A 27,023-nucleotide genomic window follows, 5' to 3' on the forward strand; every position below is an offset into this window, starting at 1 on the left:
CCGTCACTCCTCAGCAGGCCAGGCTTGGTCCTGTGTGTGGGTGAGTCCCAGAAAGAGAGCCAATTATCTACAAATGCTATGTTTTGGGATGGGCAGAAAACAATTTAACTAAAATCCAATTAAATTTGAAAATGTTTCTAATTCCAAAATTATGTAACAGAATTTGGGTATTCCAGAACTGTAATTTACATGTAAATAAACATAACCCTGTTTTATGTTTTTAATACTGCAGATAGAATGCTCTGTGTACCAGAGATGGTACCATTCAACTTGTCTGGGGATGACAAAGAAGGACTTCAACAAAGGAAAAGTAGAAAATTATTGGAAGGGGCCTCTTTGCTGTTAAATTAGAGATGTATAAATAAATGACTGTTGTGCCTTGAAACTACTTTAAAATGTGGAACTGTTGCACTCAAAATGCAAAAATTGATTACATGTTACATACAAAATGTAACATATACTAAATGTATGGAGACAGATTTACATTTATTATGTTACGTCTACCCCAGAGTCCAGATTCTGGGCTCACAGGCGTGGGCTTGATTCAATCAGATCCTCATTAACCGGTGATAACTGACAACTGCATGGCAGTTTCATTGTTTATTATTTAGGCGATGTTGGGGGTGTAACTGTGTTGGAGCTGTGAAATCAGCAAGTGGCTCCCATTATACCTATCGTGGACATTGACATTGGATGCACAATCCCACGTAGCCTGTTACAAGTTCAAACACTGGAATGTGTTGTAATCTACACCTCAATTAGGCTGACATCAATCCTTATTATGTTTCACGACTTTCAATTTGAGTGTCATTTCCATAAAGCCTACACTTTCTCATTCTGAACTTCTAATGCGAGAGGGATTTAAGGACGGATGTGGTTTCGCGACAATGACAAGAGCAGCCGCTCACAGTATTTGATGGCTTTAACGCAGTTACACCTCGACATTGCCTAAATAATAACAGCTGTCAGTTATCCTGGGTTAGCTCCAGAACTGATTGAATCTTAGCCTAAATTGAACATAAACTTCACTTCAGATAGACTTAAATATCCTCTACAGAAAGGTTTGAACCTCCTCTTCATCTCCTAAATTAAAGGCATCAGTCATGAAGGTAATGTGGCACAGAGGCTTTCACCACAAAGACCTTTTTTTATTTTTTTGAAAGGACAGAAAAAAAGTCTTGCTGCCGAGCTTTTAATGGAAGTCATTGCAGAATTCTAACTCCCGGACACAAAACTAAAATCACTGAGAAAAGCATCAAGGCCCTCTCACAGACACAGGGTTTTCTTTTTTGTTGGTTTATTGACATTGGAGCTTAAAAAAGGTAAAAGTTAAATAACAACAAGTTGACATTGATGATGTCACTATTACAACCATTCCTTTCAGGGGTGGAAATTGATTGTACACGAAACCAAACTAGTTGAAATTTGTTTGCAGGTCAGGCATTAGGTTACTTTATATACAGAGGATTTTGTGCGTGTTCCATGTCAACGGATGATACCATTCTTCAGGCTCATTCAATGTTTTCAGACCAATCTCTATCACGTCCTCCTTGTCCTCTTAGAACTGGGAACAGAGCAGAGAGAAATGGAACACCTTCATAGCAGAGCTGCAAGTCCTACTTCACATATTTCTCCATGAATTTCTTGTGGAACTCCGAGCGCAGAGTGTCATTGACAAAGCGTTTCTCCCGGCGTGCCTCATCCACTCCCTTTGCACAGTTCTTGAACACGACGTCATCGTCCCACCTTAAAGAGAAAGAGAGAGGAGAGGATGTAAAGCAACAGTCATCCACAGCCATGCTCTAAGCAGTGGTGTGTGTGTGTGTGTGTGTCTCTCAACACCTTCTCTTGACGCTGAAGGCACTCGGGGTGGGGACTATCTGTTGTTGCTGCTGCTGCTGCTGTCCAGCTAGGTTGAGCAGAGGATTCCCACTAAGGATGTTCTCCATGCGGATCCTCTCCTCCTCTGCTTTCTGCTCCCGTTCCTGGCACAGGACACATGTTGGTCAGAGAGGACCAGGTGCAAAGCTCTCATTCGCTGAAGTATTGCTCTTAGCAACGCTTTCTGATTGGCCTTGATTAAAGATGGTTGCACAACAAGCACTGATCTAAAAAAAAAAAAAAACATCTACAAAAAAGGTCAACATGTTTAACGCTAGAACTACTAAAGCGGTCATTTGGACTGCTCATAAACTACAACTTTTTATTACTCCGAAATGTTGGAAGTCATGATTTTTCCTAAATAAGTCTGTATAACACACTGTTGTTAGAATATTAATATCACAAACAGAACTGGAGCTATAAACCAGTTTTAGGAGGGCAAGTCATTTTTTTTAATGCCCCTCCTCCCAACAGTAGGGCCTGCTCCGCTCTTCCGATAGTTGAAGGTTCCGTGCCCAGTTGATAATCAATCCAATAATTTCTTCGAAACTGAACCTAAACCAAAATGTATTTCACACATATAACAGATGAAATAAATGAAGTAAAGTATGATAAGAGAGAATGGGTATTGATGAGCGAGGGGAAGTAAACGATGCAGAAATAAAATAATGTAATCACCAACTGTGAATGAAGAACAGGGCCGAAGAACAGCATCCGCCATTCTGTTATTCTAACTATAATCTCAAAATGGTATGTACCCTATATCAGTCCACCCTGGCCTACTTGGAGTAGGCTACACAGTGAAAGTGTGCATAATTTACAATGGCAAGAAGACCAAGACGAATGGATGCACATGCTGAGTTAGCATTGCTACAAAATCTGAACGAAAACGACTCAGTTGAGGAAGAAATTAACCATGACCTCTGATGATTATTCTTCTGATTCTCAGCCTCAGCCTGAACCTACACCCCCGAGGCCCAGGCTCGAAAAAAGGCAGAAACAAATGAAAGGTGAGACAGGAAGGGATGGCACGGTTTGGTAGAACAAGCAGGTGACAATGCTACAGGCCGATTATCAGCACAAAATGTAACCACAGAGCGCAGACCCTACATCTCAAGCGGAAAAACAACATCAGCAACGCACTCACCAGCTTTTGTTGTTTGTGTGACATGGACATGCCCCAACTGATGCCATTGCGTGAATATGCACACTGTGTAAGCACAAGCTGAAAATAATAAATGGTTTGACTGCTGCCATATCGACACTTACATTCATTATAATGCCATTATTGCTTTTGTGCCAATTTTCAGTATTTATCAAGCACACCCTTTTGCTTATAATGATGTGTAGACTACATAGTTTTTCATTTTGATTGTGCGTCTTGCTGGTTGGGGTATTTTTTAAATATATTTTAAGCTATTGCTGTGTTTCAACAAATATGCTTTCTGTTTTCATAGTTGTAACAAAGGCACTCCACGAATAAAACTGATTGAACACTTGAATGTTGGTGTTTTTTGTTTTTAAATATAGTCTACAGTAACAAACTAATACAAATACTAGTGTTATTTGAAATATATATATATATATATATATATATATATATATATATATATAGCTCAAGAAAATAAAGGGAACACTAAAATAACACATTCTAGATCTGAATGAATGAAATATATACATTTCCCCTTCATAGTTGAATGTGCTGACAACAAAATCACACAAAAATGATCAATGGAAATCAAATTTATCAACCCATGGAGGTCTGGATTTGGAGTCACACTCAAAATTAAAGTGGAAAACCACACTACAGGCTGATCCAACTTTGATGTAATGTCCTTAAAACAAGTCAAAATGAGGCTCAGTAGTGTGTGTGGCCTCCACGTGCCTGTATGACCTCCCTACAACGCCTGGGCATGCTCCTGACGAGGTGGCGGATGGTCTCCTGAGGGATCTCCTCTCACACCACAGTCTGTGGTGCAACGTGGCGTTGGTAGATGGAGCGAGACATGATGTCCCAGATGTGCTCAAATGGATTCAGGTCTGGGGAACGGGAGGGCCAGTCCATAGCATCAATGCCTTCCTCTTGCTGGAACTGCTGACACACTCCAGCCACATAAGGTCGAGCATTGTCTTGTATTAGGAGGAACCCAAGGCCAACCGCACCAGCATATGGTCTCACAAGGGGTCTGAGGATCTCATCTCGGTACCTAATGGCAGTCAGGCTACCTCTGGCGAGCACATGGAGGGCTGTGTGGCCCCCCAAAGAAATGCCACCCCACACCATGACTGACCCACTGCCAAACCGGTCATGCTGGAGGATGTTGCAGGCAGCAGAACGTTCTCCATGGCGTCTCCAAACTCTGTGACGTCTGTCACGTGCTCAGTGTGAACCTGCTTTCATCTGTGAAGAGCACAGGGCGCCAGTGGCGAATTTGCCAATCTTGGTGTTCTCTGGAAAATGCCAAACGTCCAGCACGGTGTTGGGCTGTAAGCACAACCCCCACCTGTGGACGACGGGCCCTCATACCACCCTCATGGAGTCTGTTTCTGACCGATTGAGCAGACACATGCACATTTGTGGCCTGCTGGAGGTCATTTTGCAGGGCTCTGGCAGTGCTCCCCCTGCTCCTCCTTGCACAAAGGCAGAGGTAGCGGTCCTGCTGCTGGGTTGTTGCACTCCTAGGGCCTCCTCCACGTCTCCTGATGTACTGGCCTGTTTCCTGGTAGCGCCTCCATGCTCTGGACACTACGCTGACAGACACATCAAACCTTCTTGCCACATCTCGCATTGATGTGCCATCCTGGATGAGCTGCACTATCTGAGCCACTTGTGTGGGTTGTAGACTCCGTCTCATGCTACCACTACAGTGAAAGCATCGCCAGCATTCAAAAGTGACCAAAACATCAGCCAGGAAGCATAGGAACTGAGAAGTGGTCTGTGGTCACCACCTGCAGAACCACTCCTTTATTGGGGTTGTCTTACTAATTGCCTATCATTTCCACCTGTTGTCTATTCCATTTGCACAACAGCATGTGAAATTTATTGTCAATCAGTGTTGCTTCCTAAGTGGACAGTTTGATTTCACAGAAGTGTGATTTACTTAGAGTTACATTGTGTTGTTTAAGTGTTCCCTTTATTTTTTTGAGCAGTGTATTTTTCAGATTCTAATGTTACCTGAGACGTTCATAAACACAGCCAAATTATTATTTTTGCGATAGCTAAATGCCTCAATCCCAAATGAATAGGTGAAATAGGCTGGATCTACACAACAGATGCTCATCTCTACATTAGATGACCTTTAAAGTCTGAAAATGTCAGAGATAAATTAATGGATTGTTTTGTTTGATATTAACAAGTCAATAGAGCCCTATTTGCTGCTCCTACTCAGCAACACCTGAAAAATCAATTTGCACTTGGTTGGACTCAACTGGCATGACTGACCCAGCAGCGATTGATTGTCTTGTCGCGACTTACCTTGCGTTCCTGCTCCTCAGCCCGCTCCTTCTTGATTTTCTCCAATTCAGCCAGCAGAGCCGCAGTGTCATCGTCATCACTGTCCTCCTCAGAGTCATCATCCTCCTCCTCATCCTACACCACAAAACAATGAAGATTAGAGGCTGAGCTTTAAAAAAAAGCACAGACTTTACGGTGACTGGTGGATGAACAGGTGGCACCTACGTCAGTGAGAGGGTCATCTGCATCCAGGTTGGCAGCAGGGATTTGATCTAGTCTGGGCCTCTTAGAGGATGAAGATGAGGATGTGGTGTGTTCTGAAAATTGAAGAGACAAACCACCATTTTAATGATGCTGGCTTGAATCCCCTGCAGATGACCCATGTCAACAAAACAAAATAGACAAAACTTTGGGCATAATAGTATGTTAGATGCAAAAATCCCATTGATCTTCTTTACACCCAGTTAAACACTGACATATTTTACGTTCAGGTCAAACTCACCTCTTGGTCCCCTCTCTCTAGTCTTCTCCCGGACAGCAACACGCTCCCTCTCCTCCAGCTCCCTGCGGAAGTCCCGGGCACGCACCTCCTCGGGGGCATCCTGGGTAAGCTGCCTGAGGGAATCACACAGGGAGACATACTGGATGAGACAGCACATTATCTTTAACCAGAGGGACCTGTTCCCAACTACTGGTGCAAGACTTAGCCACAAGGACAAAGACTGATGCCAAGATGCCACAAGGATAGGTGGTGTTGTGTCACTCACCTGTACTTGATCTTAGTGTGACCAGGCAGATCTCGGCTTGAGTACTGTTTGGACAACGCACTGAGATCGCCCTCTCCCTTCCCTCTCCCTCCTCTCGCTGGCTCAAACGTCGGTCTCGCGGCTGTTGTCATTTTTGGTGGCTCTGTAATATTGTGTGAGTGTAATATTTACGGTTCACTTTGTTTATCCCTTTAACTTGCTTTGGCAATGTAAACATGTTTCCAATGCCAACAAAGCCCATTGAATTTAATTGTAGCTGGCTGGAACAGAGGGCAACAAATATAAATAGATGAAATATTTTATCAACATAACGTTAACAGAAATCAATCCGTATTTAGCTAGCTAACGTTAGCTAACTCGCCATGAGAAAAACAACCCGGTGGTAGCTAGCTAACGTTACTTAAAATATCCATATAGGCTTGCTATATAGTTAACCAATCGACCAAGCTAGCTATATTAGATCATTTACAAACGATTTCACCATTGTGTGGGTTTTATTATAACATCGGTATTGATTATGGCTGAGCAAACACCAACACACTTGTCTACGCTAACGTTAGTAGTTACTGTAGTGTAGCAAGCTTTCTTACATGCTGCCAGTTAACGTTAGTATGCTGGAAGAATAACTGTCATAAGGTAATGCAAGCTACAGGTTTACTAAAATAATACCATAACTAGCTATCTTTCTCTTTCAAAAACAACTAGCTAATGTGGACTAGTTTGCTGGAAATGTACCTTTTCCCTCAAACTATCAGAAGAGAAAGGGCCCTTTGCTTTGGATTGTAGACGCTGTTGTCACAGCGTATGAACAACGCCTACGGAACTGTGAAAGGTCAAACAGCAATTTTGAAACGCGTTTTTGCAGTAGGCGTGTGAGAAACGTTTTTCAAAATAGCCACATTTTCATTCCACAGTTTCAATGGTGGAAAAAGTACCCATTTGTCATACTTGAGTAAAAGTATAGATACCTTAATAGAAAGTTACTCAAGTAAATGTGAAAGTCAGCCAGTAAAATACTACTTGAGTAAAAGTCTGAAAGTATTTGCTTTAAAATGTATTTAAGTATAAAAAGTATAAATATAATTGCTAAATCATACTTAAGTATCAAAGGTAAAAGTATCAATCATTTAAAATTCCTTATATTAAGCAAAGCAGACGGCACCATTTAAAAAAAAATGAATGGATAGCCAGGGGCACACTCAGACATTATTTCCAAAAATGCATTTGTGTTTAGTGAGTTCACCAGGCCAGAGGCAGTAATGATGGCCACGTGTTCTCTTGATTAAGTGCTTGAATTTGATCATTTTCCTGTTCTGCTAAGCATTCAAAGTGTAACGAGTACTTTTGGTTGTCAAGGAAAATGTATGGAGTAAAAAGTACAATGTTTTCCTTATGAATGTAGTGAAGTGAAAGTAAAAGTAGTCAAAAATATAAATAGTAAAGTACAGATACCCCCAAAAAACGACTTAAGTAGTACTTTAAAGTATTTTTACTTAAGTACTTTACACCACTGCACAGTTTTTCGATCTCAAGAATGAGAAAGGGCTTTCCTCACCACCTTAAATAAGCATGCCCTATTCAAATAATGTAGAACTAAGAACAGATATAGCCCTTGGTTCACCCCAGACTTGACTGCCCTTGACCAGCACAAAAAACATCCTGTGGGGTTCTGCATTAGAATCGAATAGCCTCCGCGATATGCAACTTTTCAGGGAAGTCAAGAACCAATATACTCAGTCAGTTAGGAAATGTAAGGCTATCTTTTTCAAACAGAAATTTGCATCCTGTAGCACTAATTCCATGAAGAAAGTCCATGGAGAATAAGATTACATCCTCCCAGCTGCCCACTGTGCAGCCATCTTCATCAACCTGGCCAAGGCTTTTGACTCTGTCAATCACCTCATTCTTATCGGCAGACTCAATAGCCTTGTTTTCTCAAATAACTGCCTCGCCTGGTTCACCAACTACTTCTCAGATAGAGTTCAGTGTGTCAAATCGGAGGGCCTGTTGACGTCTGGCAGTCTCTATGGGGGTGCAACAGGGTTCAATTTTCTCTGTAATATATCAATGATTTCGCTCTTGCTGCTGGTGATTCTCTGATCCACCTCTACACAGACGACACCATTCTGTATACTTCTGGCCCTTCTTTGGACACTTTGCTAACAAACCTCCAATCGAGCTTCAACGCCATACAACACTGCTTCCATGGCCTCCAATTGCTTTTAAATGCTAGTAAAACTAAGTGCATGCTCTTCAACCGATTGCTGCCCGTACCCTCCCGTCCAACTAGCATCACAACTCTTGATGGTTCTGACTTAGAATAGGTGGACAACTACAAATACCTAGGTGTGTCTGGATAGACTGTAAACTCTCCTTCCAGACTCACATTAAGCATCTCCAATCCAAAATTAAATCTAAAATCTGCTTCCTATTTCGCAACAAAGCCTCCTTCACTCATGCTGCCAAACATACCCTCGTAAAACTGACTATCCTACTGATCCTTGACTTTGGCGATGTCATTTACAAAATAGCCTCCAACACTCTACTCAGCAAACTGGATGTAGTCTATCACAGTGCCATCCGTTTTGCCACCAAAGCCCCATATACTACCTACCACTGCAACCTGTATGCTCTTGTTGGCTGGCCCTCACTACATATTTGTCGCCAAACCCACTGGCTCCGGGTCATCTATAAGTCTTTCCTTGGTAAATCCCTGCCTTATCTCAGCTCACTGGTCACCATAGCAGCACACGCTCCAGCAGGTATATCTCACTGATCATCCCAAAAGCCAACACCGCCTTTCCTTCCAGTTCTCTGCTGCCAATGACTGGAACGAACTGCAAAAATCTCTGAAGCTGGAATCTTATATCTCCTTCTCTAACTTTAAGCATCAGCTGTCAGAGCAGCTTACCGATCACTGTACCTGTACACAGCCAATCTGTAAATAGCCCATCAAACTACCTCGTCCCCATATTATTACTTTCCCGCTTGCTCTTTTGCACCCCAGTATCTCTACTTGCACATCATCATCTATCACTCCAGTGTTAAAGCTAAATTGTAATTATTTAGCCTCTATGGCCTATTTATTGCCTTACCTCCCTACTCTTCTACATTTGCTCACACTGTACATATATTTTTCTATTGTGTTATTGACTGTACGTTTGTTTATGTGTAACTCTGTGTTGTTGTTTTTGTCGCACTGCATTGCTTTAGCTTGGCCAGGTTGCAGTTGTAAATGAGAACTTGTTCTCAACTGGCCTACCTGGTTAAATAAAGGTGAAATAAAAAATAAATAAAAAACATTTTTATGATATTAAAATGTTGACTGATGAAACAGATTTGATATGTAGCACACATACCGGTATCATACATCAAGTTATCAGGATGCATGTTAATGAATAAATAAACAGAACACATATCTAGATGTATTTCTTAACTTCTTTATTGTTTTTTTATTTCCTAACAGGCACTGTGTGAAATATCATTTCAGTTGTACAGTTTTCATTTTACAGTTGTTTTAATTGAAAAATGACAATGTGGCTTTGATAATGAAGAAACGACCTCCCAACAATCTTGAAGCACAATCTCGGGTAAGAGAAACAAAAGTGCAGCTTTAACTCTCAGACCAGTAGATTATCATTTTGTAAAGTTTAGACAACTCAGCTTCCATCTTCATCGGTTATAATATGAATGATACATTACCTAATTGTTCTTGTTAATACAAGCTGTTTATCCCACCAATTAAAACACCTGCAAAATATAAAGTAGGTTGGCAAACAGTAAATAGTAATTTGGTGAATGGCATCTGAGTTCACAAAGATATGTTTAAAGAATTTGATCAATACATCTAAACTATCTAAACCTTCACACAAATGGGGGGAGGGGTGCTAATATTGAACACATTTCACATCTGAGACATACAATGCAATGTCTTAATATTTGAGAAAGATTAGAGAGAAGAGAGAGAGGATTTAAGGAAATAAACATTTCTTGCATATTTCCAACTGGGAATTACCAACGTTCCAACGTGCAGACACAAATGTCTGAGCAACAATCATTCATAAAAGCACCATGACTTTTCCAACCCTACACTGATGAAGAAATAAGCATCAAATAAATGCTGGTGAGACTCAAAGTTAACAGTGCAGATTTTAGGGTATTTTGCACGTGGTGATACCTCAAAACGAAAACAAAGAGCACATTCCCAGCACTACTGTAGCTTATCTCAGTTCTGAAATGTACTGTACTTCCTAATGGAATATACATTTTTTATTTGAAATGTCTCATGGATCTAACATCTGTACTGTGCACTGCATCTTTGGTATAAATATAGACAAGTAGGCAATAGGAATGTCTTACAGACCCTTTTAGAAACATTTGGCACAGAAATATGTCACAAAAAGGATGAGAGAGGGAAAGCAATAAAGAAATCATACAATTGCTGATAATGTTGCTTGTGCACTCCCTGCTGTGATACAGTCTCTATTAGGACATATATTGCAGAGAAATAATTCTCAATAAATATTTGAATTAGCCTACTTTATCGACAAAGGTCTAAATAGACTGAAAAGCATAAGTATTCTGTCACAGCCTTTTAAGTTGCAAGAAATATATAATAAAAAAAGGTAAGAAGAATGAAGACCATATTGCACTTTTTAAAATATCTGAGTGCCACAAAAGGGCTTGTTCTGTCAATCAGATAACCTTCTAATCTTGTTTCTGATATTGGTGGGTCTGTCTCAAATCAAGGCATTACATTCAGAGGTATATTCTTGTGTAACACTGTTTCTGCCTATACAGTATCCTCCTTAGAGCTGGAGTTCAGTACTTTGTGAGGTTGCTTGGATAAACAATTTCCAAAAGTGAGTCATGAACTCCAACCACTCCACTTTATGTCACTGAAGCCAAACTGCCATTATGATTTTGGCAAAAGGAGGATACTAATAGTCAGTCATGTGTACCCGTTTTCACTTGCATACACTCACAATAGGATTTCCTTCATCTTCACAAACTTCCTCTTTACAAGGGCATTACGCTAAAAAGACCTTACAGTCCCCACCCTACCACACAGTAGGAGGCCAGTTTTAGAGTCATGTGCCTGGTAGAGAGACAGTCTTCTGGTTTCAAGAGGCCTCGTTCCTGGGGCTGTGGAAAGGGGAAGGCCGGTGGTGGTGTTGGGGGAGGTGGGGTGATGAGGACTGTAGAGGGCTGGGGTTTTCTATTGGTCAGTTGGAGAAAGACAACCCGCTGTGGTCGGTCAGGGTCAGGTCATGTAGCGTGTGATGGCACGCAGGGTGTATAGCAGTTCTGCCTGCATCCTGGCCTCCATTAGGAGTAGGTTCACATGGACCTGGAGCGGGACAGGGAGGCTGAGGATTAACATACCATACATACTATAACACAGTACAGTTACTTTATATAACTGGCATGGCATGGTCTGCATTATGGACAGCCACTGATCTGTAAAATGGATATGCATTTGCAGAAAATAGGCTACAAAAGACATCTCACTGAGTCTCATATGTAAACGTAGTGAGAGATTTGGTTCAGACAATACTTTTTAATGGGGGCCAAAGAAAAAGCTGTTTGTACAGACATGATAATTACTAACTAAAGTGAACACTGCTGTCCTCATTACGTCAGAGATGAGATGTTTGTTCCAGGTTGTCTTGACATGAGCTTTAAGAACAAGACAATGACCCTTCTACTCTGCTGGTCCTAATGATACACGCTGTAACTTGCTCGTCTTTCATCTCTTTCAGCCCAGTCAGATTCCAACAGGGGGCCTCTCTGCAGAACAACCCAAACACAATAACAGCATGTTCCTGTGGCCAAGAGCTTCATTTTCTTCAGCTCTGCTCAATAGTCCTAGTGTACTCATGAGCCAAAGCCTCCTGCACAAACACAATCAAACAGCATGACCAGTCCTGCCCCTGAACTTTGGCCTAGTTACAAAAACATTTCAGGATTCACAATCTCTTTTTTTGCGGCTGTGGACGATGAATGCTTGATTGCAAAGAATACAAACAACATAAGACTATGCCCTCTCACGAACACAAGCACGAGCATTGACAGTTTTCTAACCTTCTCGGAGTGGCGGAACTGGCACCAGTAGCTGTCGTACATGCGGCGAGTGGTCCTCTCTGGATAACATGTTACCGTCTTTATATAGACCTTCAGACTGCGTTCCAATAGCTGATTCACCTCCCCATAGTCATAGTCATCATACCTGCAGACAGGACATCAAATAAATCACACTATCAGACTGGAGCATCACTTTACTGTCTACTAGGCCATTTATACTGTACATCAGGGACTATTCTAGGGCTTCAACAATCACACTCATTTAAATATAATAATTATCCCACTAACTTGACATTAAGTGTCCACACTTGATAGTGCATGAGAAGTGTATGTGACTGAGGATAGAAGGCGTTGTCTTACCTGATGCCATACATGCAGTGCACGTAGTTGAAGAGTGCACGTCGGAGCATGGTGGTGTCCACGTCCTCGTGACTGGCCATGTTGTAGTAGGTTAGGTCACACGCTGTTCGGAACTTGTCATCCAGCAGCAGACCAATGTCTGAGTACAGCCTGTTGACCAGAGAGAAACCATGGTCCTCCCACGAGTAGTCCTACAGGCAGGCAGGCAGGCAGACAGACAGACAGGCAGGGCAGGGCAGGGCAGGGCAGGGCCGGGCAGGGCAGGGCAGGGCAGGCAGGGACATTTAGGTGTTAAGAAGTGACTGTTAAATCTATAGATCTTGCACTTATGGTATGATAGTAGAATTTACATTAATTTGATCTATAATTATTCCCCACCTGTGCTCTAAATGTTGGTGGGTTGTCTTCTCCGTGTCGAGCAAAGTGCTGGTACCCAAAGGTGGCATCCTCTACAAACCGAGACACTTTGGATGTGGGCATCACCTTATCCTCCATATCTACAGTCACATTGGAGATGTATTATAATCAGTCATGACTTCACTGACAGGTTTACATTAGTACTCAGTGAGAAACAGACAACAGGAAAAGGTTGCAGTACCCCCAGAGCCCACCAGGAGGCTCTCTTCCTTCTCTTTCTCAAAGCGTGTGGCCATCTCCTCCTGCGAGGCCTCGTCCTCCTCTTTCTCCTCCTGCAGCCTCTTCATTCTGTCCATCAGTGCCTCTAACTCACTGACCGAGTCTGTGGTCTGAAAAACACAAAACAAACCAGAACTCTATTAATGTGACAATAGAGTCACACATACTTAGATACATTTCCAACACAATCCCTCCAAACACACATAGCTAAATCAACTCAGTAAAGCATAGATCAACAGTAAGTCATGTATGTCATTTCACCATGGGGCTGGTGTTGCTGAGGTCTCGGTCCAGGTGATGGTCGCTGGCCAAGTCACATGTACAGTAGTCACTGATGTAAACGGACTGGAAGCCATTGGCATTCTGTGGATCTACCTGGGGGTTGATACCACTGCCAAACACAAAGCTGGCCAGGGAATGGAAATGGGCCAATATGACCACAGCATGGACCAGCTCTGCCAAAGACCAACTGTGCTCCCCTGTTTTCACCAAGTTCTGAGGTAGAGGGAGGAGAGAAAAACGTTTAGTGGGAGTTACTTAATGTGTGAGTATGTGGATCAAAGTCATGCATACATGTATGTGTTAGTGAATAGATATAGATATATATATATACATTGTACGTGCATATGTAGATAATGTACTTGAATATGAGTATGTTTTATGCACGTCTGTGTTCTAACCTGAATGTGCTCTTTGGTGATGAGCCAGGGCCTGTGTGCTAGGATCTTGTTGATCTCGTTGAGGTTCCTCAGTCTCTGAGGGGCGTACTGTAGACCCTTCAGCCAGTCTAGACACATCCCCATCCTGTAGAACTCACGCACATGCAGAGACACCAGGAAGCAACACTGGTGACGCGCTGCAGCCTGGAGACACAGAGAGGTTTTTTATTTACATGAATTCTAGCTCACTGTGAAAACTCTTCCTTCACTGTATATGTTTATTACTGGCTAAACTGTCTTTATATTAATGTTCTATATACCTGTCTTCTGGGTAGCACTGTATTTGACAATCCAGTTTTAGCTGGCATTCAGCAAGTACTAAATTGTACAAAGTGTTGCTTGTTTCAAAGAATTTCTCAAAAAACAAAAACGTCATCAGTATGCAATTATTATTTTACTATGTAATGTCTAAGTAAATAAGCAGACTGTAATATAAAGCATGAATATTTTCTGTAAAATGCATGACCTTTAAATTAACATTTTACAGTATATGCATATTGTATTTGTTTAAATTCTAAACATGAACTATTTTACTCTGTACATTCAATGTTTCCACATGGTTCTTTAACACTGCATTGCATTCAGCTGTTCCTTATGACATAATATACGGTGTCTTTAAGAGGGAGGGGGCTGACTTTGACCTAGTTGTGGAGGGGCCACATCAGGAAGAGAGTGAGTTGGAAGTGGGCTGGGGCAAGGGTCAGGGGGTTGGTAGGACCATCTGAGTTTGCTGCATACCAAAGATACACAGGTGTGTAGGCCAGTGTGTCTGAGCACAGGGCAAACACTGCCCTGCTTAATGTCTCCACTACCTCTTCTCTCTACTAGCTACAGAAGCGTTCTCAGTCCAGCACCCCCCAGGGTCATCTCAGTGCTGAGGCGAAACTTTTAACATCATACGGAAAACATCATCCGCCACTCCGGGAAAGAGCCATCGGTTGTTATGGAAATGGGTCATTAGAGAAATATGAATATGGGTCAGCAGGAGATTTGTGTTAGGTAGGTCTTCTGAGCAAGGAGAGGGAGGCTCTAAGGGAGGATGTGTATATGCAGGAGACATTTTCTCCCAGCTTAGCTTGAGCTTTGACCTGTCCCGTACCATGCAACTGCAGGTAGAAGCTGCCTGTAGGATCAGCTTACCTTACCACCATTCCCAACCTCAACCCTTACAGGGAACAACGGCTGCGTTGGAAATGGCACTCTATATATAGTACACTCCTTTAGGGCTCTGGTGTAAATATTTGTATGAACATAACAAGATTCAACAACTAAGACATAAACTGAACAAGATCCACAGACATGTCACTAACAGAAATTGAATAATGTGTCCCTGAATGAAGGGGGGGGGTCAAAATTAAAACTAACAGTCAGTATCTGGTGTGGCCACCAGCTGCATTAAGTACTGCAGTGCATCTCCTCCTCATGAACTGCACCTGATTTGCCAGTTATTGCTGTGAGATGTTACCCCACTCTTCCACCAAGGAATCTGCAAGTTCTCAGACATTTCTGGGGTTGAATGGACCTAGCCCTCACCCTCCGTTCCAACAGGTCCCAGACGTGCTCAATGGGATTGAGATCCAGGCTCTTCACTGGCCATGGCAGAACACTGACATTCCTGTCTTGCAGGGAATCACGCACAGAACGAGCAGTATGACTGGTGGCATTGTCATGCTGGAGGGACATGTCAGGATGAGCCTGCAGGAAGGGTACCACATGAGGGAGGAGGATGTCCTCCCTGTAACACACAGCATTGAGATTGCCTGCATTGACAACAAGCTCAGTCCGATGATGCTATGAAACACCGGCCCAGACCATGACGGACCCTCCATCTCCAAAATGATCCTGCTCCAGACTACAGGCCTCGTGTAATGCTCATTCCTTCAAAGATAAACGTGAATCCGACCATCACCCCTGGTGAGACAAAACCGCGACTTGTTAGTGAAGAACACTTTTTGCCAATCCTGTCTGGTCCAGCGACGGTGGGTTTGTGCCCATAGGCGACGTTGTTGCCGGTGATGTCTGGTAAGGACCTGCCTTACAACAGGCCTACAAGCCCTCAATCCAGCCTCTCTCAGCCTATTGCAGACAGTCTGAGCACTGACGGAGGGATTGTTTTCCTGGTGTAACTCGGGCAGTTGTTGTTGCTATCCTGTACCTGCCCCACAGGTGTGATGTTTGGATGTACTGATCCTGTGCAGTTGTTGTTACAGGTGGTCTGCCACTGCGAGGATGATCAGCTGTCCGTCCTGTCTCCCTGTAGCACTGTCTTAGGCGTCTGCAGATGTGGCCAGGACTGCCCTGGCCACATCTGCAGTCCTCATGCCTCCTTGCAGCATGCTTCAGGCACGTTCAATTTTTGTTTGTTTTTCAGAGTCAGTAGAAAGGCCGCTTTATTGTCCTAAGTTTTCATAACTGTGACCTTAATTGCCTACCGTCTGTAAGCTGTTAGTGTCTTAACAACAGTTCCACAGGTGCATGTTCATTGTTTATGGTTCATTGAACAAGCATTGGAAACCCTTTACAATGAAGATCTGTGAAGTTATTTGGATTTTTATGAATTATCTTTGAAAGACAGGGTCCTGAAAAAGGGACGTTTCTTTTTTTGCTGAGTTTAGGTTTTTCACCTACTGTACCCACTTACTGTAATGTTACAATTTTCATATTAACTATCAACTGATTCTGTATTTCCACTACAGTGCACATAAAATAAATAACATTTTCCTTAAAAAATATATATATTTGTAAAATGTGATTGAAAAAAAACATATAAAGAAATATGAATTGTCGGGTCTCAGGAGAATAGGGAAATAGGATGTAATTTCAAACACACCCAATGAGAATCTCTAGGTTCATCCTATACCAGAGTTTACCATGATGGCAATGTAGTGTCGGCAGTGGAGAGGCAGAGGGCCGTCCATCCTCAGCAGGTAGAACTGGCTACGCAGGAAGGACTCCAGGTAGTGGGGGTGCAGTCCCATCACCTGGGTCAGATGGTCCACGTGGCCTGACAGAGAGTAGGCCTCGGCCAGGATCTGCTCTGTTTGGGGGTCCACCTGGGACGCCTCCACAATCTGGACCCAGGGAGGAGGTTTGGGGGGAGGGGTCAGGCAGGACAGGGAAGAGAGGGGTTTCAGTCAGGCATTGTGTATTGAACCATTTTACAGTAAAGCTGCTGCTGCTGTAATCTGAAATCTGGTTTATACCTCTGAGTTCAAGGCAAGGTGAAGATAAAGGTGGGAAGATAAAGACAAGGGGGGAAAAGCGAGAGAGATTAAACGGAAGTGAGAGAACGAGAGAGAGTCAGCAGGACAGGGGAAATATAGCCTCAAGGCACAGAAAGTATTTTCTCACCTCCTCTTTTGGAATGAAGGCACTGGGTCCACTGGAGAAGGGTCGCGGCACCCTGACTCCTTTCTCCTGAGACAAGACAAGAGCGGCAGAGAGGGAAACTGGGTTAGCTAAGGAACTATACAACACAAGGAGCTTAGATGTACAACCCCACTTTTGGCACAACCTAAATGAACTCTCAGCTATGTTGGCAAACACAAAAAAAAACATCAAATTAAAAGATAAAAAGAGGGCATGTATAGAAGTGAGGTTTGATATGTAACAGCCAGGCCTTTGTGTGTCAGTCCATTTGCTCAGAGGTAAAGTAACCCCCTCCTCCTGTTATCTGTGGAGATGAGCAAACAGCCTGTGCACACACATTAGCCAGGGAACATGGCCTGGGCAGAGAAAAGGACGGTAGATTTATGGTTCACATCGTCTTTTATGCGTGTGTGTGTGAGTGGGTGTTGAAATGTACATTTATGTTAGGACAGTACATCTATTGAAGTTAATATACTGAGAGCCTGTAGGAGAAGGATGGTAAAAATCTCTCTATAAGAGGCAGGAAGTCAGACAGGCAGGCATATAGACAGATAGGTTATATGGAGTGATCAATGCTGGGCTAAGGAGAGTAAGCCAGTCCTCCTTCAGTTACAGTTGAAATCGGAAGTTTATATACACTTAGGTTGGAGTCACTAAAACTCGTTTTTCAACCACTTCACAAATTTCTTGTTCACAAACTATAGTTTTGACAAGTCGGTTAGGACATCTACTTCGTGCATGACACAACTTATTTTTCCAACAATTGTTTAGACAGATTATTTAACTTATAATTCACTGTATCACAATTCCAGTAGGTCAGAAGTGTACATACACTAAGTCGACTGTGCCTTTAAACAGCTTGGAAAATTCCAGAAAATTATGTAATGGTTTTAGAAGCTTCTGATAGGCTAATTGACATCATTTGAGTCAATTGGAGGTGTACCTGTGGATGTATTTCAAGGCCTACCTTCAAACACAGTACCTCTTTGCTTGACATCATGGGAAAATCAAAAGAAATCAGCCAAGACCTCAGAAAATTGGAGACCTCCACAAGTCTGGTTCATCCTTGGGAGCAATTTCCAAATGCCTGAAGGTACCACGTTTATCTGTACAAACAATAGTATGCAAGTATAAACACCATGGGACCACGCAGCCGTCATACCGCTCAGGAATGAGACGTGTTCTGTCTCCTAGAGAGACTTTGGTGCGAAAAGTGAAAATCAATTCCAGAACAACAGCAAAGGACTTTGTGAAGATGTTGGAGGAAACGGGTACAAAAGTATCTATATCCACATTAGGATGAGTCCTATATCGACATAAACTGAAAGGCAGCTCATCAAGGAAGAAGCCACTGCTCCAAAACCACCATACAAAAGCCAGACTACGGTTTGCAAATGCACATGGGGACAAAGATCGTACTTTTTGGAGAAATGTCCTCTGGTCTGAAGAAACAAATATAGAACTGTTTGGCCATAATGACCATTGTTATGTTTGGAGTAAAAGAACACCATCCCAACCGTGAAGCACGGGGGTGGCAGCATCATGTTGTGGGGGTGCTTTGCTGCAGAAGGGACTAGTTCACTTCACAAAATAGATGGCATCATGAGGGAAGGAAAATTATGTGGATATATTGAAGCAATCTCAAGACATCAGTCAGGAAGTTAAAGCATCCAGTGAAATTGCAGAGCGCCAAATTCAAAAACAGAAATACTCATTATAAAAATTCATAAAACATACAAGTGTTATACATTGGTTTAAAGATTAACTTCTTGTTAATCCAACCACGGTGTCAGATTTCAAAAAGGCTTTATGGCGAAAGCATACCATGCAATTATCTGAGAACAGCGCCCAGCAGACAAATCATTACAAACAGTTACCAGCCAAGTAGAGGAGTTACACAAATCAGAAATAGAGATAAAATTAATCACTTATCTTTGATGATCTTCATATAGTTGCACTCACAAGACTCCCATTTATGTTTGTTTTGTTCGATAAAGTCCCTGTTTAAATCCAAAAACCTCAGTTTTGTTCGTGCGTTTTGTTCAGTAATCCACAGGCTCAAACTCGGTTTCAGCAGGCAGACAAAAAATCCAAATAGTATCCGTAAAGTTCGTAGAAACATTTCAAACAATGTTTATAATCAATCCTCACATTGTTTTTACCCTAAATAATCGATAATATTTCAGCCGGACAATAGCGTTGTCAATATAAATGTAAACAAGAAAGGCGCACTCTCGGTTACGCGCATGAAAAATCTCTTGGACACTGTAGGGTCCACTCATTCAGAGTTGTCTTACTCTCTCATTTTTCAGAATACAAGCCTGAAACAATTTCTAAAGACTGTTGACATCTAGTGGAAGCCATAGGAAGTGCAATTTGAGTCCTAATGGATACTGTAATGGCATTCAATAGAGAACTACAAACATAAAAAAATCCCACTTCCAGGATGTATTTTTCTCAGGTTTTTGCCTGCCAAATCAGTTCTGTTGTACTGACAGGCATTATTTTAACAGTTTTGGAAACTTGAGAGTTATCTATCCGAATCTACCAATTATATGGGCCTGAGTAGCAGGTAGTTTACTTTGGGCACGTGTTTCATCCGGAAGTGAAAATAGTGCCCCCTACTAGAAGTCGACCGATTAATCGGAATGGCCAATTAATTAGGGCCGATTTCAAGTTTTCATAACAATCGGAAATCTGTATTTTTGGACACCGATTTGGCCGATTAAAAAAACAAAATTGTACACCTTTAATTAACTAGGCAAGTCAGTTAAGAACACATTCTTATTTTTTTTCAATGACGGCCTAGGAACGGTGTGTTAACTGCCTCGTTCAGGGGCAGAACGACAGATTTTTACCTTGTCAGCTAGGGGGATTCAATTGTGCAACCTTACGGTTAACTTGTCCAACGCTCTAACAACCTGCCTCTCATTGCACTCCACGAGGAGCCTGCCTGTTACGCGAATGTAGTAAAAGCCAAGGTAAGTTGCTAGCTAGCATTAAACTTATCTTGTAAAAAACAATCAATCCATCAATCAATCATAATCACTAGTTAACTACACATGGTTGGTGATATTACTAGTTTATCTAGCGTTTCCTGCATTGCATATAATCGATGAATTGCGTATCGTTGCTCCAATGTGTACCTAACAATGAACATCAATGCCTTTCTTAAAATCAATACACAGAAGTACAGTGCCTTGCGAAAGTATTCGGCCCCCTTGAACTTTGCGACCTTTTGCCACATTTCAGGCTTCAAACATAAAGATATAAAACTGTATTTTTTCAGTTTTTGATTTGTTAAAAAAGTTTGAAATATACAATAAATGTCGTTCCACTTCATGATTGTGTCCCACTTGTTGTTGATTCTTCACAAAAAAATACAGTTTTATATCTTTATGTTTGAAGCCTGAAATGTGGCAAAAGGTCGCAAATTTCAAGGGGGCCGAATACTTTCGCAAGGCACTGTATATATTTTTAAACCTGCATATTTAGCTAAAAGAAATCCATATTAGCAGGCAATATTAACCAGGTGAAATTGTGTCACTTCTCTTGCGTTCATTACACGCAGAGTCAGTGTATATGCAACAGTTTGGGCCGCCTAATTTGCCAGATTTTTACTTAATTATGACATAACATTGAAGGTTGTGCAATGTAACAGGAATATTTAGACTTATGGATGCCACCCGTTAGATAAAATACAGAAACGGATCCGTATTTCACTGAAAGAATAAACGTCTTGTTTTCGTGATGATAGTTTCCGGATTCGACCATATTAATGACCTATGGCTCATTTCTGTGTGTTATTATGTTATAACTAAGTCTATGATTTGATAGAGCAGTCTGACTGAGCGATGGTAGGCATCAGCATGCTCGTAGGCTGTTTATGACTTATGCTGTTTATGACTTCAAGCCTATCAACTCCCAAGATTAGGCTGGTGTAACCGATGTGAAATGGCTAGCTAGTTAGCAGGGGGAGCGCTAATAGCATTTCAAACGTCACTCGCTCTGAGACTTGGAGTAGTTATTACCTTGCTCTGCATGGGTAACGCTGCTTCGAGGGTGGCTGTTGTCGATGTGTTCCTAGTTTGACCTCAGGGAGGAGCGAGGAGAGGGACAGAAGTTATACTGTTACACTGGCAATACTAAAGTGGCTATAAGGACATCCAATAGTCAAAGGTATATGAAATACAAATGGAATAGAGATAAAAAGTCCTATAATTCCTATAATAACTACAACCTAAAACGTCTTACCTGGGAATATTGAAGACTCATGTTAAAAAGAACCACCAGCTTTCATATGTTCTCATGTACTGAGCAAGGAACCTAAACATTAACTTTCTTACATGGCACACTTTTACTTTCTTCTCCAACACTTTGTTTTTGCATTATTTAAACCAAATTGAACATGTTTCATTATTTATTTGAGGCTAAATTGATTTTATTCAGTATTCACCATTCAGTATTGTTGTAATTGTCATTATTACAAATACATTTTATTTAAATCGGCCGATTTAAATCGGTAGCAGCTTTTTTTGGTCCTCCAATAATCGGTATCGGCGTTGAAAAATCATAATCGGTCAACCTCTACCCCCTACCCTAGTGAAGTTAAGGACAACAAAGTCTAAGTATTGGAGTTGCCATCACAAAGCCCTGACCTCAATCCTATAGACAATTTGTGGGCAGAACTGAAAAAGCGTGTGTGAGCAATGAGGCCTACAAACCTGACTCAGTGACACCAGCTCTCTCAGGAGGAATAGGCCAAAATTCACCCAACTTATTGTGGGACGCTTGTGGAAGGCTACCCGAAACGTTTGACCCAAGTTAAACAATTTAAAGGCAATGCTACCAAATAATAATTGAGTGTATGTACACTTCTGACCCACTGGGAATGTGATGAAAGAAATAAAAGCTGAAATAAATCACTCTCTGCTATTATTCTGACATTTCACATTTTAAAAATAAAGTGGTGATCCTAACAGACCTAAGACAGGGAATTTTTACTAGGATTAAATGTCAGGATTTGTGAAAAACTGAGTTTAAATGTATTTGGCTAAGGTGTATGTAAACTTCCGACTTCAACCTTACATACATCGTCTGACCTAAATCTCTGAGAAGAGGAGAGAAAACACAGCTGCGTCTAGAGGACAGTGAGAATTACATCACAAGTGGTCAAATAAGAAAAATTAACAAAAGAATCTTGGTCACCCTACTTCCTTTTTAGAATTAGAACACTCATAAACACTTTACATAAAGAGAGTCAACATTCCTGACTTTTTAGTGTTTTATAAGTGTGTTATTTCAGTAATAAAAATACTTCTGCTAGAACATATAAATGGCTTGCAGGTGATATGGAGTGTGAGCTGGTGCTTGGAAAATCTGTCAGCTAGGGTGTATTTTATTGTATATTCAATATACACAGAGTACAAAACATTAGGAACATGACAGACAGACCAGGTGAATCAGGTGAAAGCTATGATCCCTTATTGATTTCACTTGTTAAATCTACTTCAATCAGTGTAGATGAAGGGGAGGAGACGGGTTAAAGAAGGATTGTTAAACCTTGAGACAATTGAGACATTGAATTGCACACACACAATCTAGAGGGTGAATAGGCAATATAAAAGATTTAAGTGTCTTTGAACGGGGTATGGTAGTAGGTGCAAGGCGTACCGGTTTGTGTCATGAACTGCAACGCTGCTGGGGTTTTCAAGAATGGTCCACTACCCAAAGGACATCCATCCAACTTGGCACAACTGTGGGAAGCACTGGTGCCAACATGGTCCAGCATCCCTGTGGAATGCTTTCGACACCTTGTAGAGTCATTCCTCTGACGAATTGAGGTTGTTTTGAGGGCAAAATGGGGGGTGCAACTCAATATTAGGAAAGGGTTCTTAATGTTTTGTACACTCAGTGTATATCAAACTAATTTATAATAACTTAGACAGTTATTTAAGCAATAATACACGAGGCCATGTGTTATGATATTTTTTTACAGTGTTTACAAAGTTTATGAATTGCATGGCTGGGTAGTGGATTTGTAACAGCAGCAGCAGCAGCAGCAGCAGCAGTAGTAGTAGTAGCGCGTTGCAAGGTAACGAAGTAAACGATGACACTTTTTATGAATCTATTGGCCATGTGTATGTTGTCTAGTATATCATGGGCAAGATAGGCTCTAACAATGGGAATTCCAAACCACCTGTTGTATAATAAACACTAGACTGGGGTTGTCTGTGTATTTAGCTGTCTTACAGTACATCTCCATGGTAATAATATTACATAATGGTTAAGGGCCTCAAGTTCAAAGGTGGGAAGAAGGTTTATAGTATGAATGGATAACAAAGCTACATAAACAACCAAAATATACAGTAAGACACTGTAGTTCTCTATGGGTGAGAAAGTGTGTGTGTGTGTGTGCATGTGAGAAAGTGGTGTTTGCGTGTGCATGAGAGAGAGTTAGACAGAGACCCCTTCTCTGTTCTAGTGGCATATGTCTTGCTACATAACAGACGTTTGAATGTGCGCTCTGTCAACAGACAGGCCATTTCCTGTGAATTTAGCTAATTGGGTTTAAGCCCTGTGACTCCCACTGCTACCGGTGACACAGACAGACCTGCCCTGGGCTGCAGACAGTTTCACCCTGGTATTAATCCCTCCCTCTTTTCCTCTCTCTCCATCCCTCTCTCCTCCTCTCCTATCATATGTCCTCTCCACCCTCTGTCTGTCTGGCCCTTTGTGTGTGTTGGGTGATGAATGTCTGTTGTTGGGGAAACGTGGCTGATGCAGTTAACTGAGAGAGTTGGCTCCAGTAGAGAGAGGTGGCTCCAGTAGAGAGAGTTGGCTCCAGTAGAGAGAGGTGGCTCCAGTAGAGAGAGTTGGCTCCAGTAGAGAGAGGTGGCTCCAGTAGAGAGAGGTGGCTCCAGTAGAGAGAGGTGGCTCCAGTAGAGAGAGGTGGCTCCAGTAGAGAGAGTTGGCTCCAGTAGAGAGAGGTGGCTCCAGTAGAGAGAGGTGGCTCCAGTAGAGAGAGGTGGCTCCAGTAGAGAGAGGTGGCTCCAGTAGAGAGAGGTGGCTCCAGTAGAGAGAGGTGGCTCCATTAGAGAGAGGTGGCTCCAGTAGAGAGAGGTGGCTCCAGTAGAGAGAGGTGGCTCCAGTACCTCTCTACCTGCCTGTGCAGATTTACAGAAGAGCCTGGACCCGTCTGTCTCTATCATCTCCATCACAAAAAGAAAATAGCCTAAAGCCAGTTTATAAAAACAACAATGCTTTTTAAAGAAAGTTGTAATTGTGGAACTAGTATGTGATAGATAAGGAATAAAGCATCAAAAACCAGAATCTTACATCATAATTAATGATAGTTAACCCAAATGACAAATTGGTTTTCTTAACCTGTAAGCAGTCTATGGACCAGGTATGACAGCAACCATTGCTTTGGTTTTGTTAACCTGGCCACTGTTTCAAACGCAAACATTTGAGCATTTGTGTCGTAAATCCAATGCAAGTCAATTTGTACCTGTGTTAGCATTTTCACACTTCAAATCCAAATCATCTATAAGTAACATAATTGTAACATAATTGAGTTACACAACATGTTTTTTTGCATTTTCACACTTCATGTCCAAATCATCCTAATGTATCAAAAAATGTATTGTGTAACTCAATGATGCCCTGGAGATGACAGAAACGGACCTCCTCTTCTGCCTTGAGACCATCTTACGATGACTCCCTATCAAAAACTGGGTCATATGTACCTAGACTAATGGCTACTAATAATAGCAGTCAGACTCAGAAAGCAGGACACTAGAGAGAGATATCCATGTTCTTATCAAATCATCAATCTATCCCCCAACTCTATGCTATCATACTGATTGACGACCATCCTGGGAAGTAAATGAATCCAAATGGGTCAATCTGTTGCAGATAACTGTACATTATTAGGTTTGAGATGGTTAAACTAGGCCTAATTGGAATTACAAACGATTCTGAAGCAATTCTATAGATGATGTTGAAATACAGAATGCAGTTGAATGCACAAGTATCAGTAAGGCAAGGAGAAGACCAGTGAAAAGCAATATGTTTGTTCTGCAATCTGAATCAATAGATAAAATGAAAGTATACCAGGGCCTAGGCCACTACTCCTGCAGGATCTCAGTGACATCTTCATAAGATGCAATGATATTTTATCTAAATTGGAAGGAATAATAAATAGGCCTGACTGATCACCTTGATAAAACATGATATTGGTCGACTAGTAAAAGTAACATTTGGAGAAATGAAATCAGGAAACATCATACCTTTTTCCTTATCACCTTCTGACAGATGTTACAGATGTGAAATGGGTTGGAGGTGAAAGACTCCGCGCTGACGTTCATACTGGCTTCCACTTTAACAGTCCTAGACACCGTATTTTGAAAGGTTTTTACTGTAACGTTACTTTTTCTGTACAGTTAAATTACAGTATATCCTTCGATTGTAGGTGGGTCGGCAGCGGCGGCGGTGGTGGGTTGGAGATGGGGAGACCGAAGAGCTGTTAAATTACGAAGCCTTTCTCGAGAGTATTATAGGCTCCGTACTCCCCAGTCTCGCGCACCACACACAACGCCAGGCAGTTTTTGAGCGAACTTCTAATTTTGCTCTGCCGAAGGTAGGCACGCCCAACAGCCAATTGCCGCCAGAGGGGTGTGTTTGCTGAACAACAAAAATGTTCCACAAACGGAGCTTTTTAATAGGCCCCAACACAACTAAAAAGTACATTGAATCCGTAACAATAAAGCAAACCATTTCAGCAATAGAAAAACTATCATATGAGTTTTCTTTGTGTCACCCAGTATAGAATAGTCTTTAGGGTTACATTGCAATAGCCTACATTTGCCATAGGTAATTTAAATTGGATAGAACATGATAGATATAATATACTCAGGTCTACAAGGTTGGTTTTACTAATAGGCTTCAGAAAGTATTCACACCCCTTGACTTTTTCCACATTGTATTGTGCTACAGCCTAAATTTAAAATTAATTAAATATAGATGAATAAAAAATGAAAAGCTGAAATGTCTTGAGTCAATAAGTATTTGACAAGTCACATAATACATTGTATGGACTCACTCTGTGTGCAATAAACCTGGTTCAGTCTGATTTCCACCAGACACGGAGATTAATTCACCTTCCAGCAGGACAATAACCTAAATCACAAAGCCAAATCTACACTGGAGTTTCTTACCAAGTAGTAGCCAGTTAAATATATCCTGAGTAGCCAGTTGACTTAAATCTGCTTGGAAATCTATGGCAAGACCTGAAAATGGTTGTCTAGTGATGATCAACAACCAATTTTAGATTGAATAATTTTGAAAAGAATAATGGGCAAATGTTGCACAATCCAGGTGTGGGAAGCTCTTAAAGACTCACAGCTGTAATCTCTGCCAAAGGTGATTCTAACATGTATTGATTCAGAGGGTTGAATACTTATCTAATCAAGATATATTAGTGTTTTATTTTTTATATATATATATATATATATATATATATTTTTTACAAATGTTAGAATTTTTCTTCCACCTTCATCCAAAATCCCAAAATGACAATTAAATCCATTTTAATCCCACTTTGTAACACAACTAAATGTGGAAAAAGTAAATGAGTGTAAATACTGAAGGCACTGTAACTGTGCTAGAAACTTTTAACTTTTATGTAGTTGTGTGTGTGAATGTTTGTATACAAAAACGATGAAAGATGAAGGCTAAGTAATTCGCAGAGCA

The 27,023-nt window shown here is 41.5% G+C and overlaps 2 protein-coding genes across 2 annotated transcripts; both read right to left on the reverse strand.

Annotated features, from left to right (window-relative positions):
* Positions 1-1,280: 1,280 nt before the first annotated feature.
* On the reverse strand, positions 1,281-6,926 carry LOC135550581 (protein CWC15 homolog). The gene is made up of 7 exons (XM_064981523.1): positions 6,838-6,926; positions 6,103-6,244; positions 5,838-5,950; positions 5,561-5,652; positions 5,357-5,470; positions 1,843-1,985; positions 1,281-1,746 (listed from the first exon to the last, which is right to left on the reverse strand). Exons 2-7 carry the CDS (start codon positions 6,231-6,233, stop codon positions 1,617-1,619), a joined length of 723 nt encoding a protein of 240 aa, XP_064837595.1. The 5' UTR covers positions 6,234-6,244; positions 6,838-6,926; the 3' UTR covers positions 1,281-1,616.
* Positions 6,927-9,522: 2,596 nt separating this feature from the next.
* Positions 9,523-25,876, reverse strand: LOC135550582 (sestrin-3-like). The gene is made up of 10 exons (XM_064981524.1): positions 25,562-25,876; positions 17,253-17,318; positions 16,772-16,972; positions 13,863-14,045; positions 13,444-13,677; positions 13,145-13,292; positions 12,925-13,043; positions 12,547-12,737; positions 12,187-12,331; positions 9,523-11,452 (listed from the first exon to the last, which is right to left on the reverse strand). The coding sequence occupies exons 1-10, from the start codon at positions 25,637-25,639 to the stop codon at positions 11,366-11,368; spliced, it is 1,452 nt and encodes a 483-aa protein (XP_064837596.1). The 5' UTR covers positions 25,640-25,876; the 3' UTR covers positions 9,523-11,365.
* Positions 25,877-27,023: the final 1,147 nt, after the last annotated feature.

The sequence above is a fragment of the Oncorhynchus masou genome, chromosome 12 (assembly GCF_036934945.1).
Source record: "Oncorhynchus masou masou isolate Uvic2021 chromosome 12, UVic_Omas_1.1, whole genome shotgun sequence".
Taxonomy (NCBI): domain Eukaryota; kingdom Metazoa; phylum Chordata; class Actinopteri; order Salmoniformes; family Salmonidae; genus Oncorhynchus; species Oncorhynchus masou.

Excerpts from the sequence above, each read along its gene's own strand:
- LOC135550581 (XM_064981523.1), bottom strand. The coding sequence starts at position 6,233 with ATGACAACAGCCGCGAGACCGACGTTTGAGCCAGCGAGAGGAGGGAGA. Across the intron at positions 5,653-5,837 it reads TAGAGAGAGGGGACCAAGAG|AACACACCACATCCTCATCT; the intron begins GTGAGTTTGACC and ends TTCAATTTTCAG. Across the intron at positions 1,986-5,356 it reads CTGAGGAGCAGGAACGCAAG|GAACGGGAGCAGAAAGCAGA; the intron begins GTAAGTCGCGAC and ends GTCCTGTGCCAG.
- LOC135550582 (XM_064981524.1), bottom strand. The coding sequence starts at position 25,639 with ATGAACGTCAGCGCGGAGTCTTTCACCTCCAACCCATTTCACATCTGT. Across the intron at positions 13,044-13,144 it reads CCTCCTGGTGGGCTCTGGGG|ATATGGAGGATAAGGTGATG; the intron begins GTACTGCAACCT and ends ATGTGACTGTAG. Across the intron at positions 11,453-12,186 it reads AGTTCCGCCACTCCGAGAAG|GTCCATGTGAACCTACTCCT; the intron begins GTTAGAAAACTG and ends GTCCCGCTCCAG.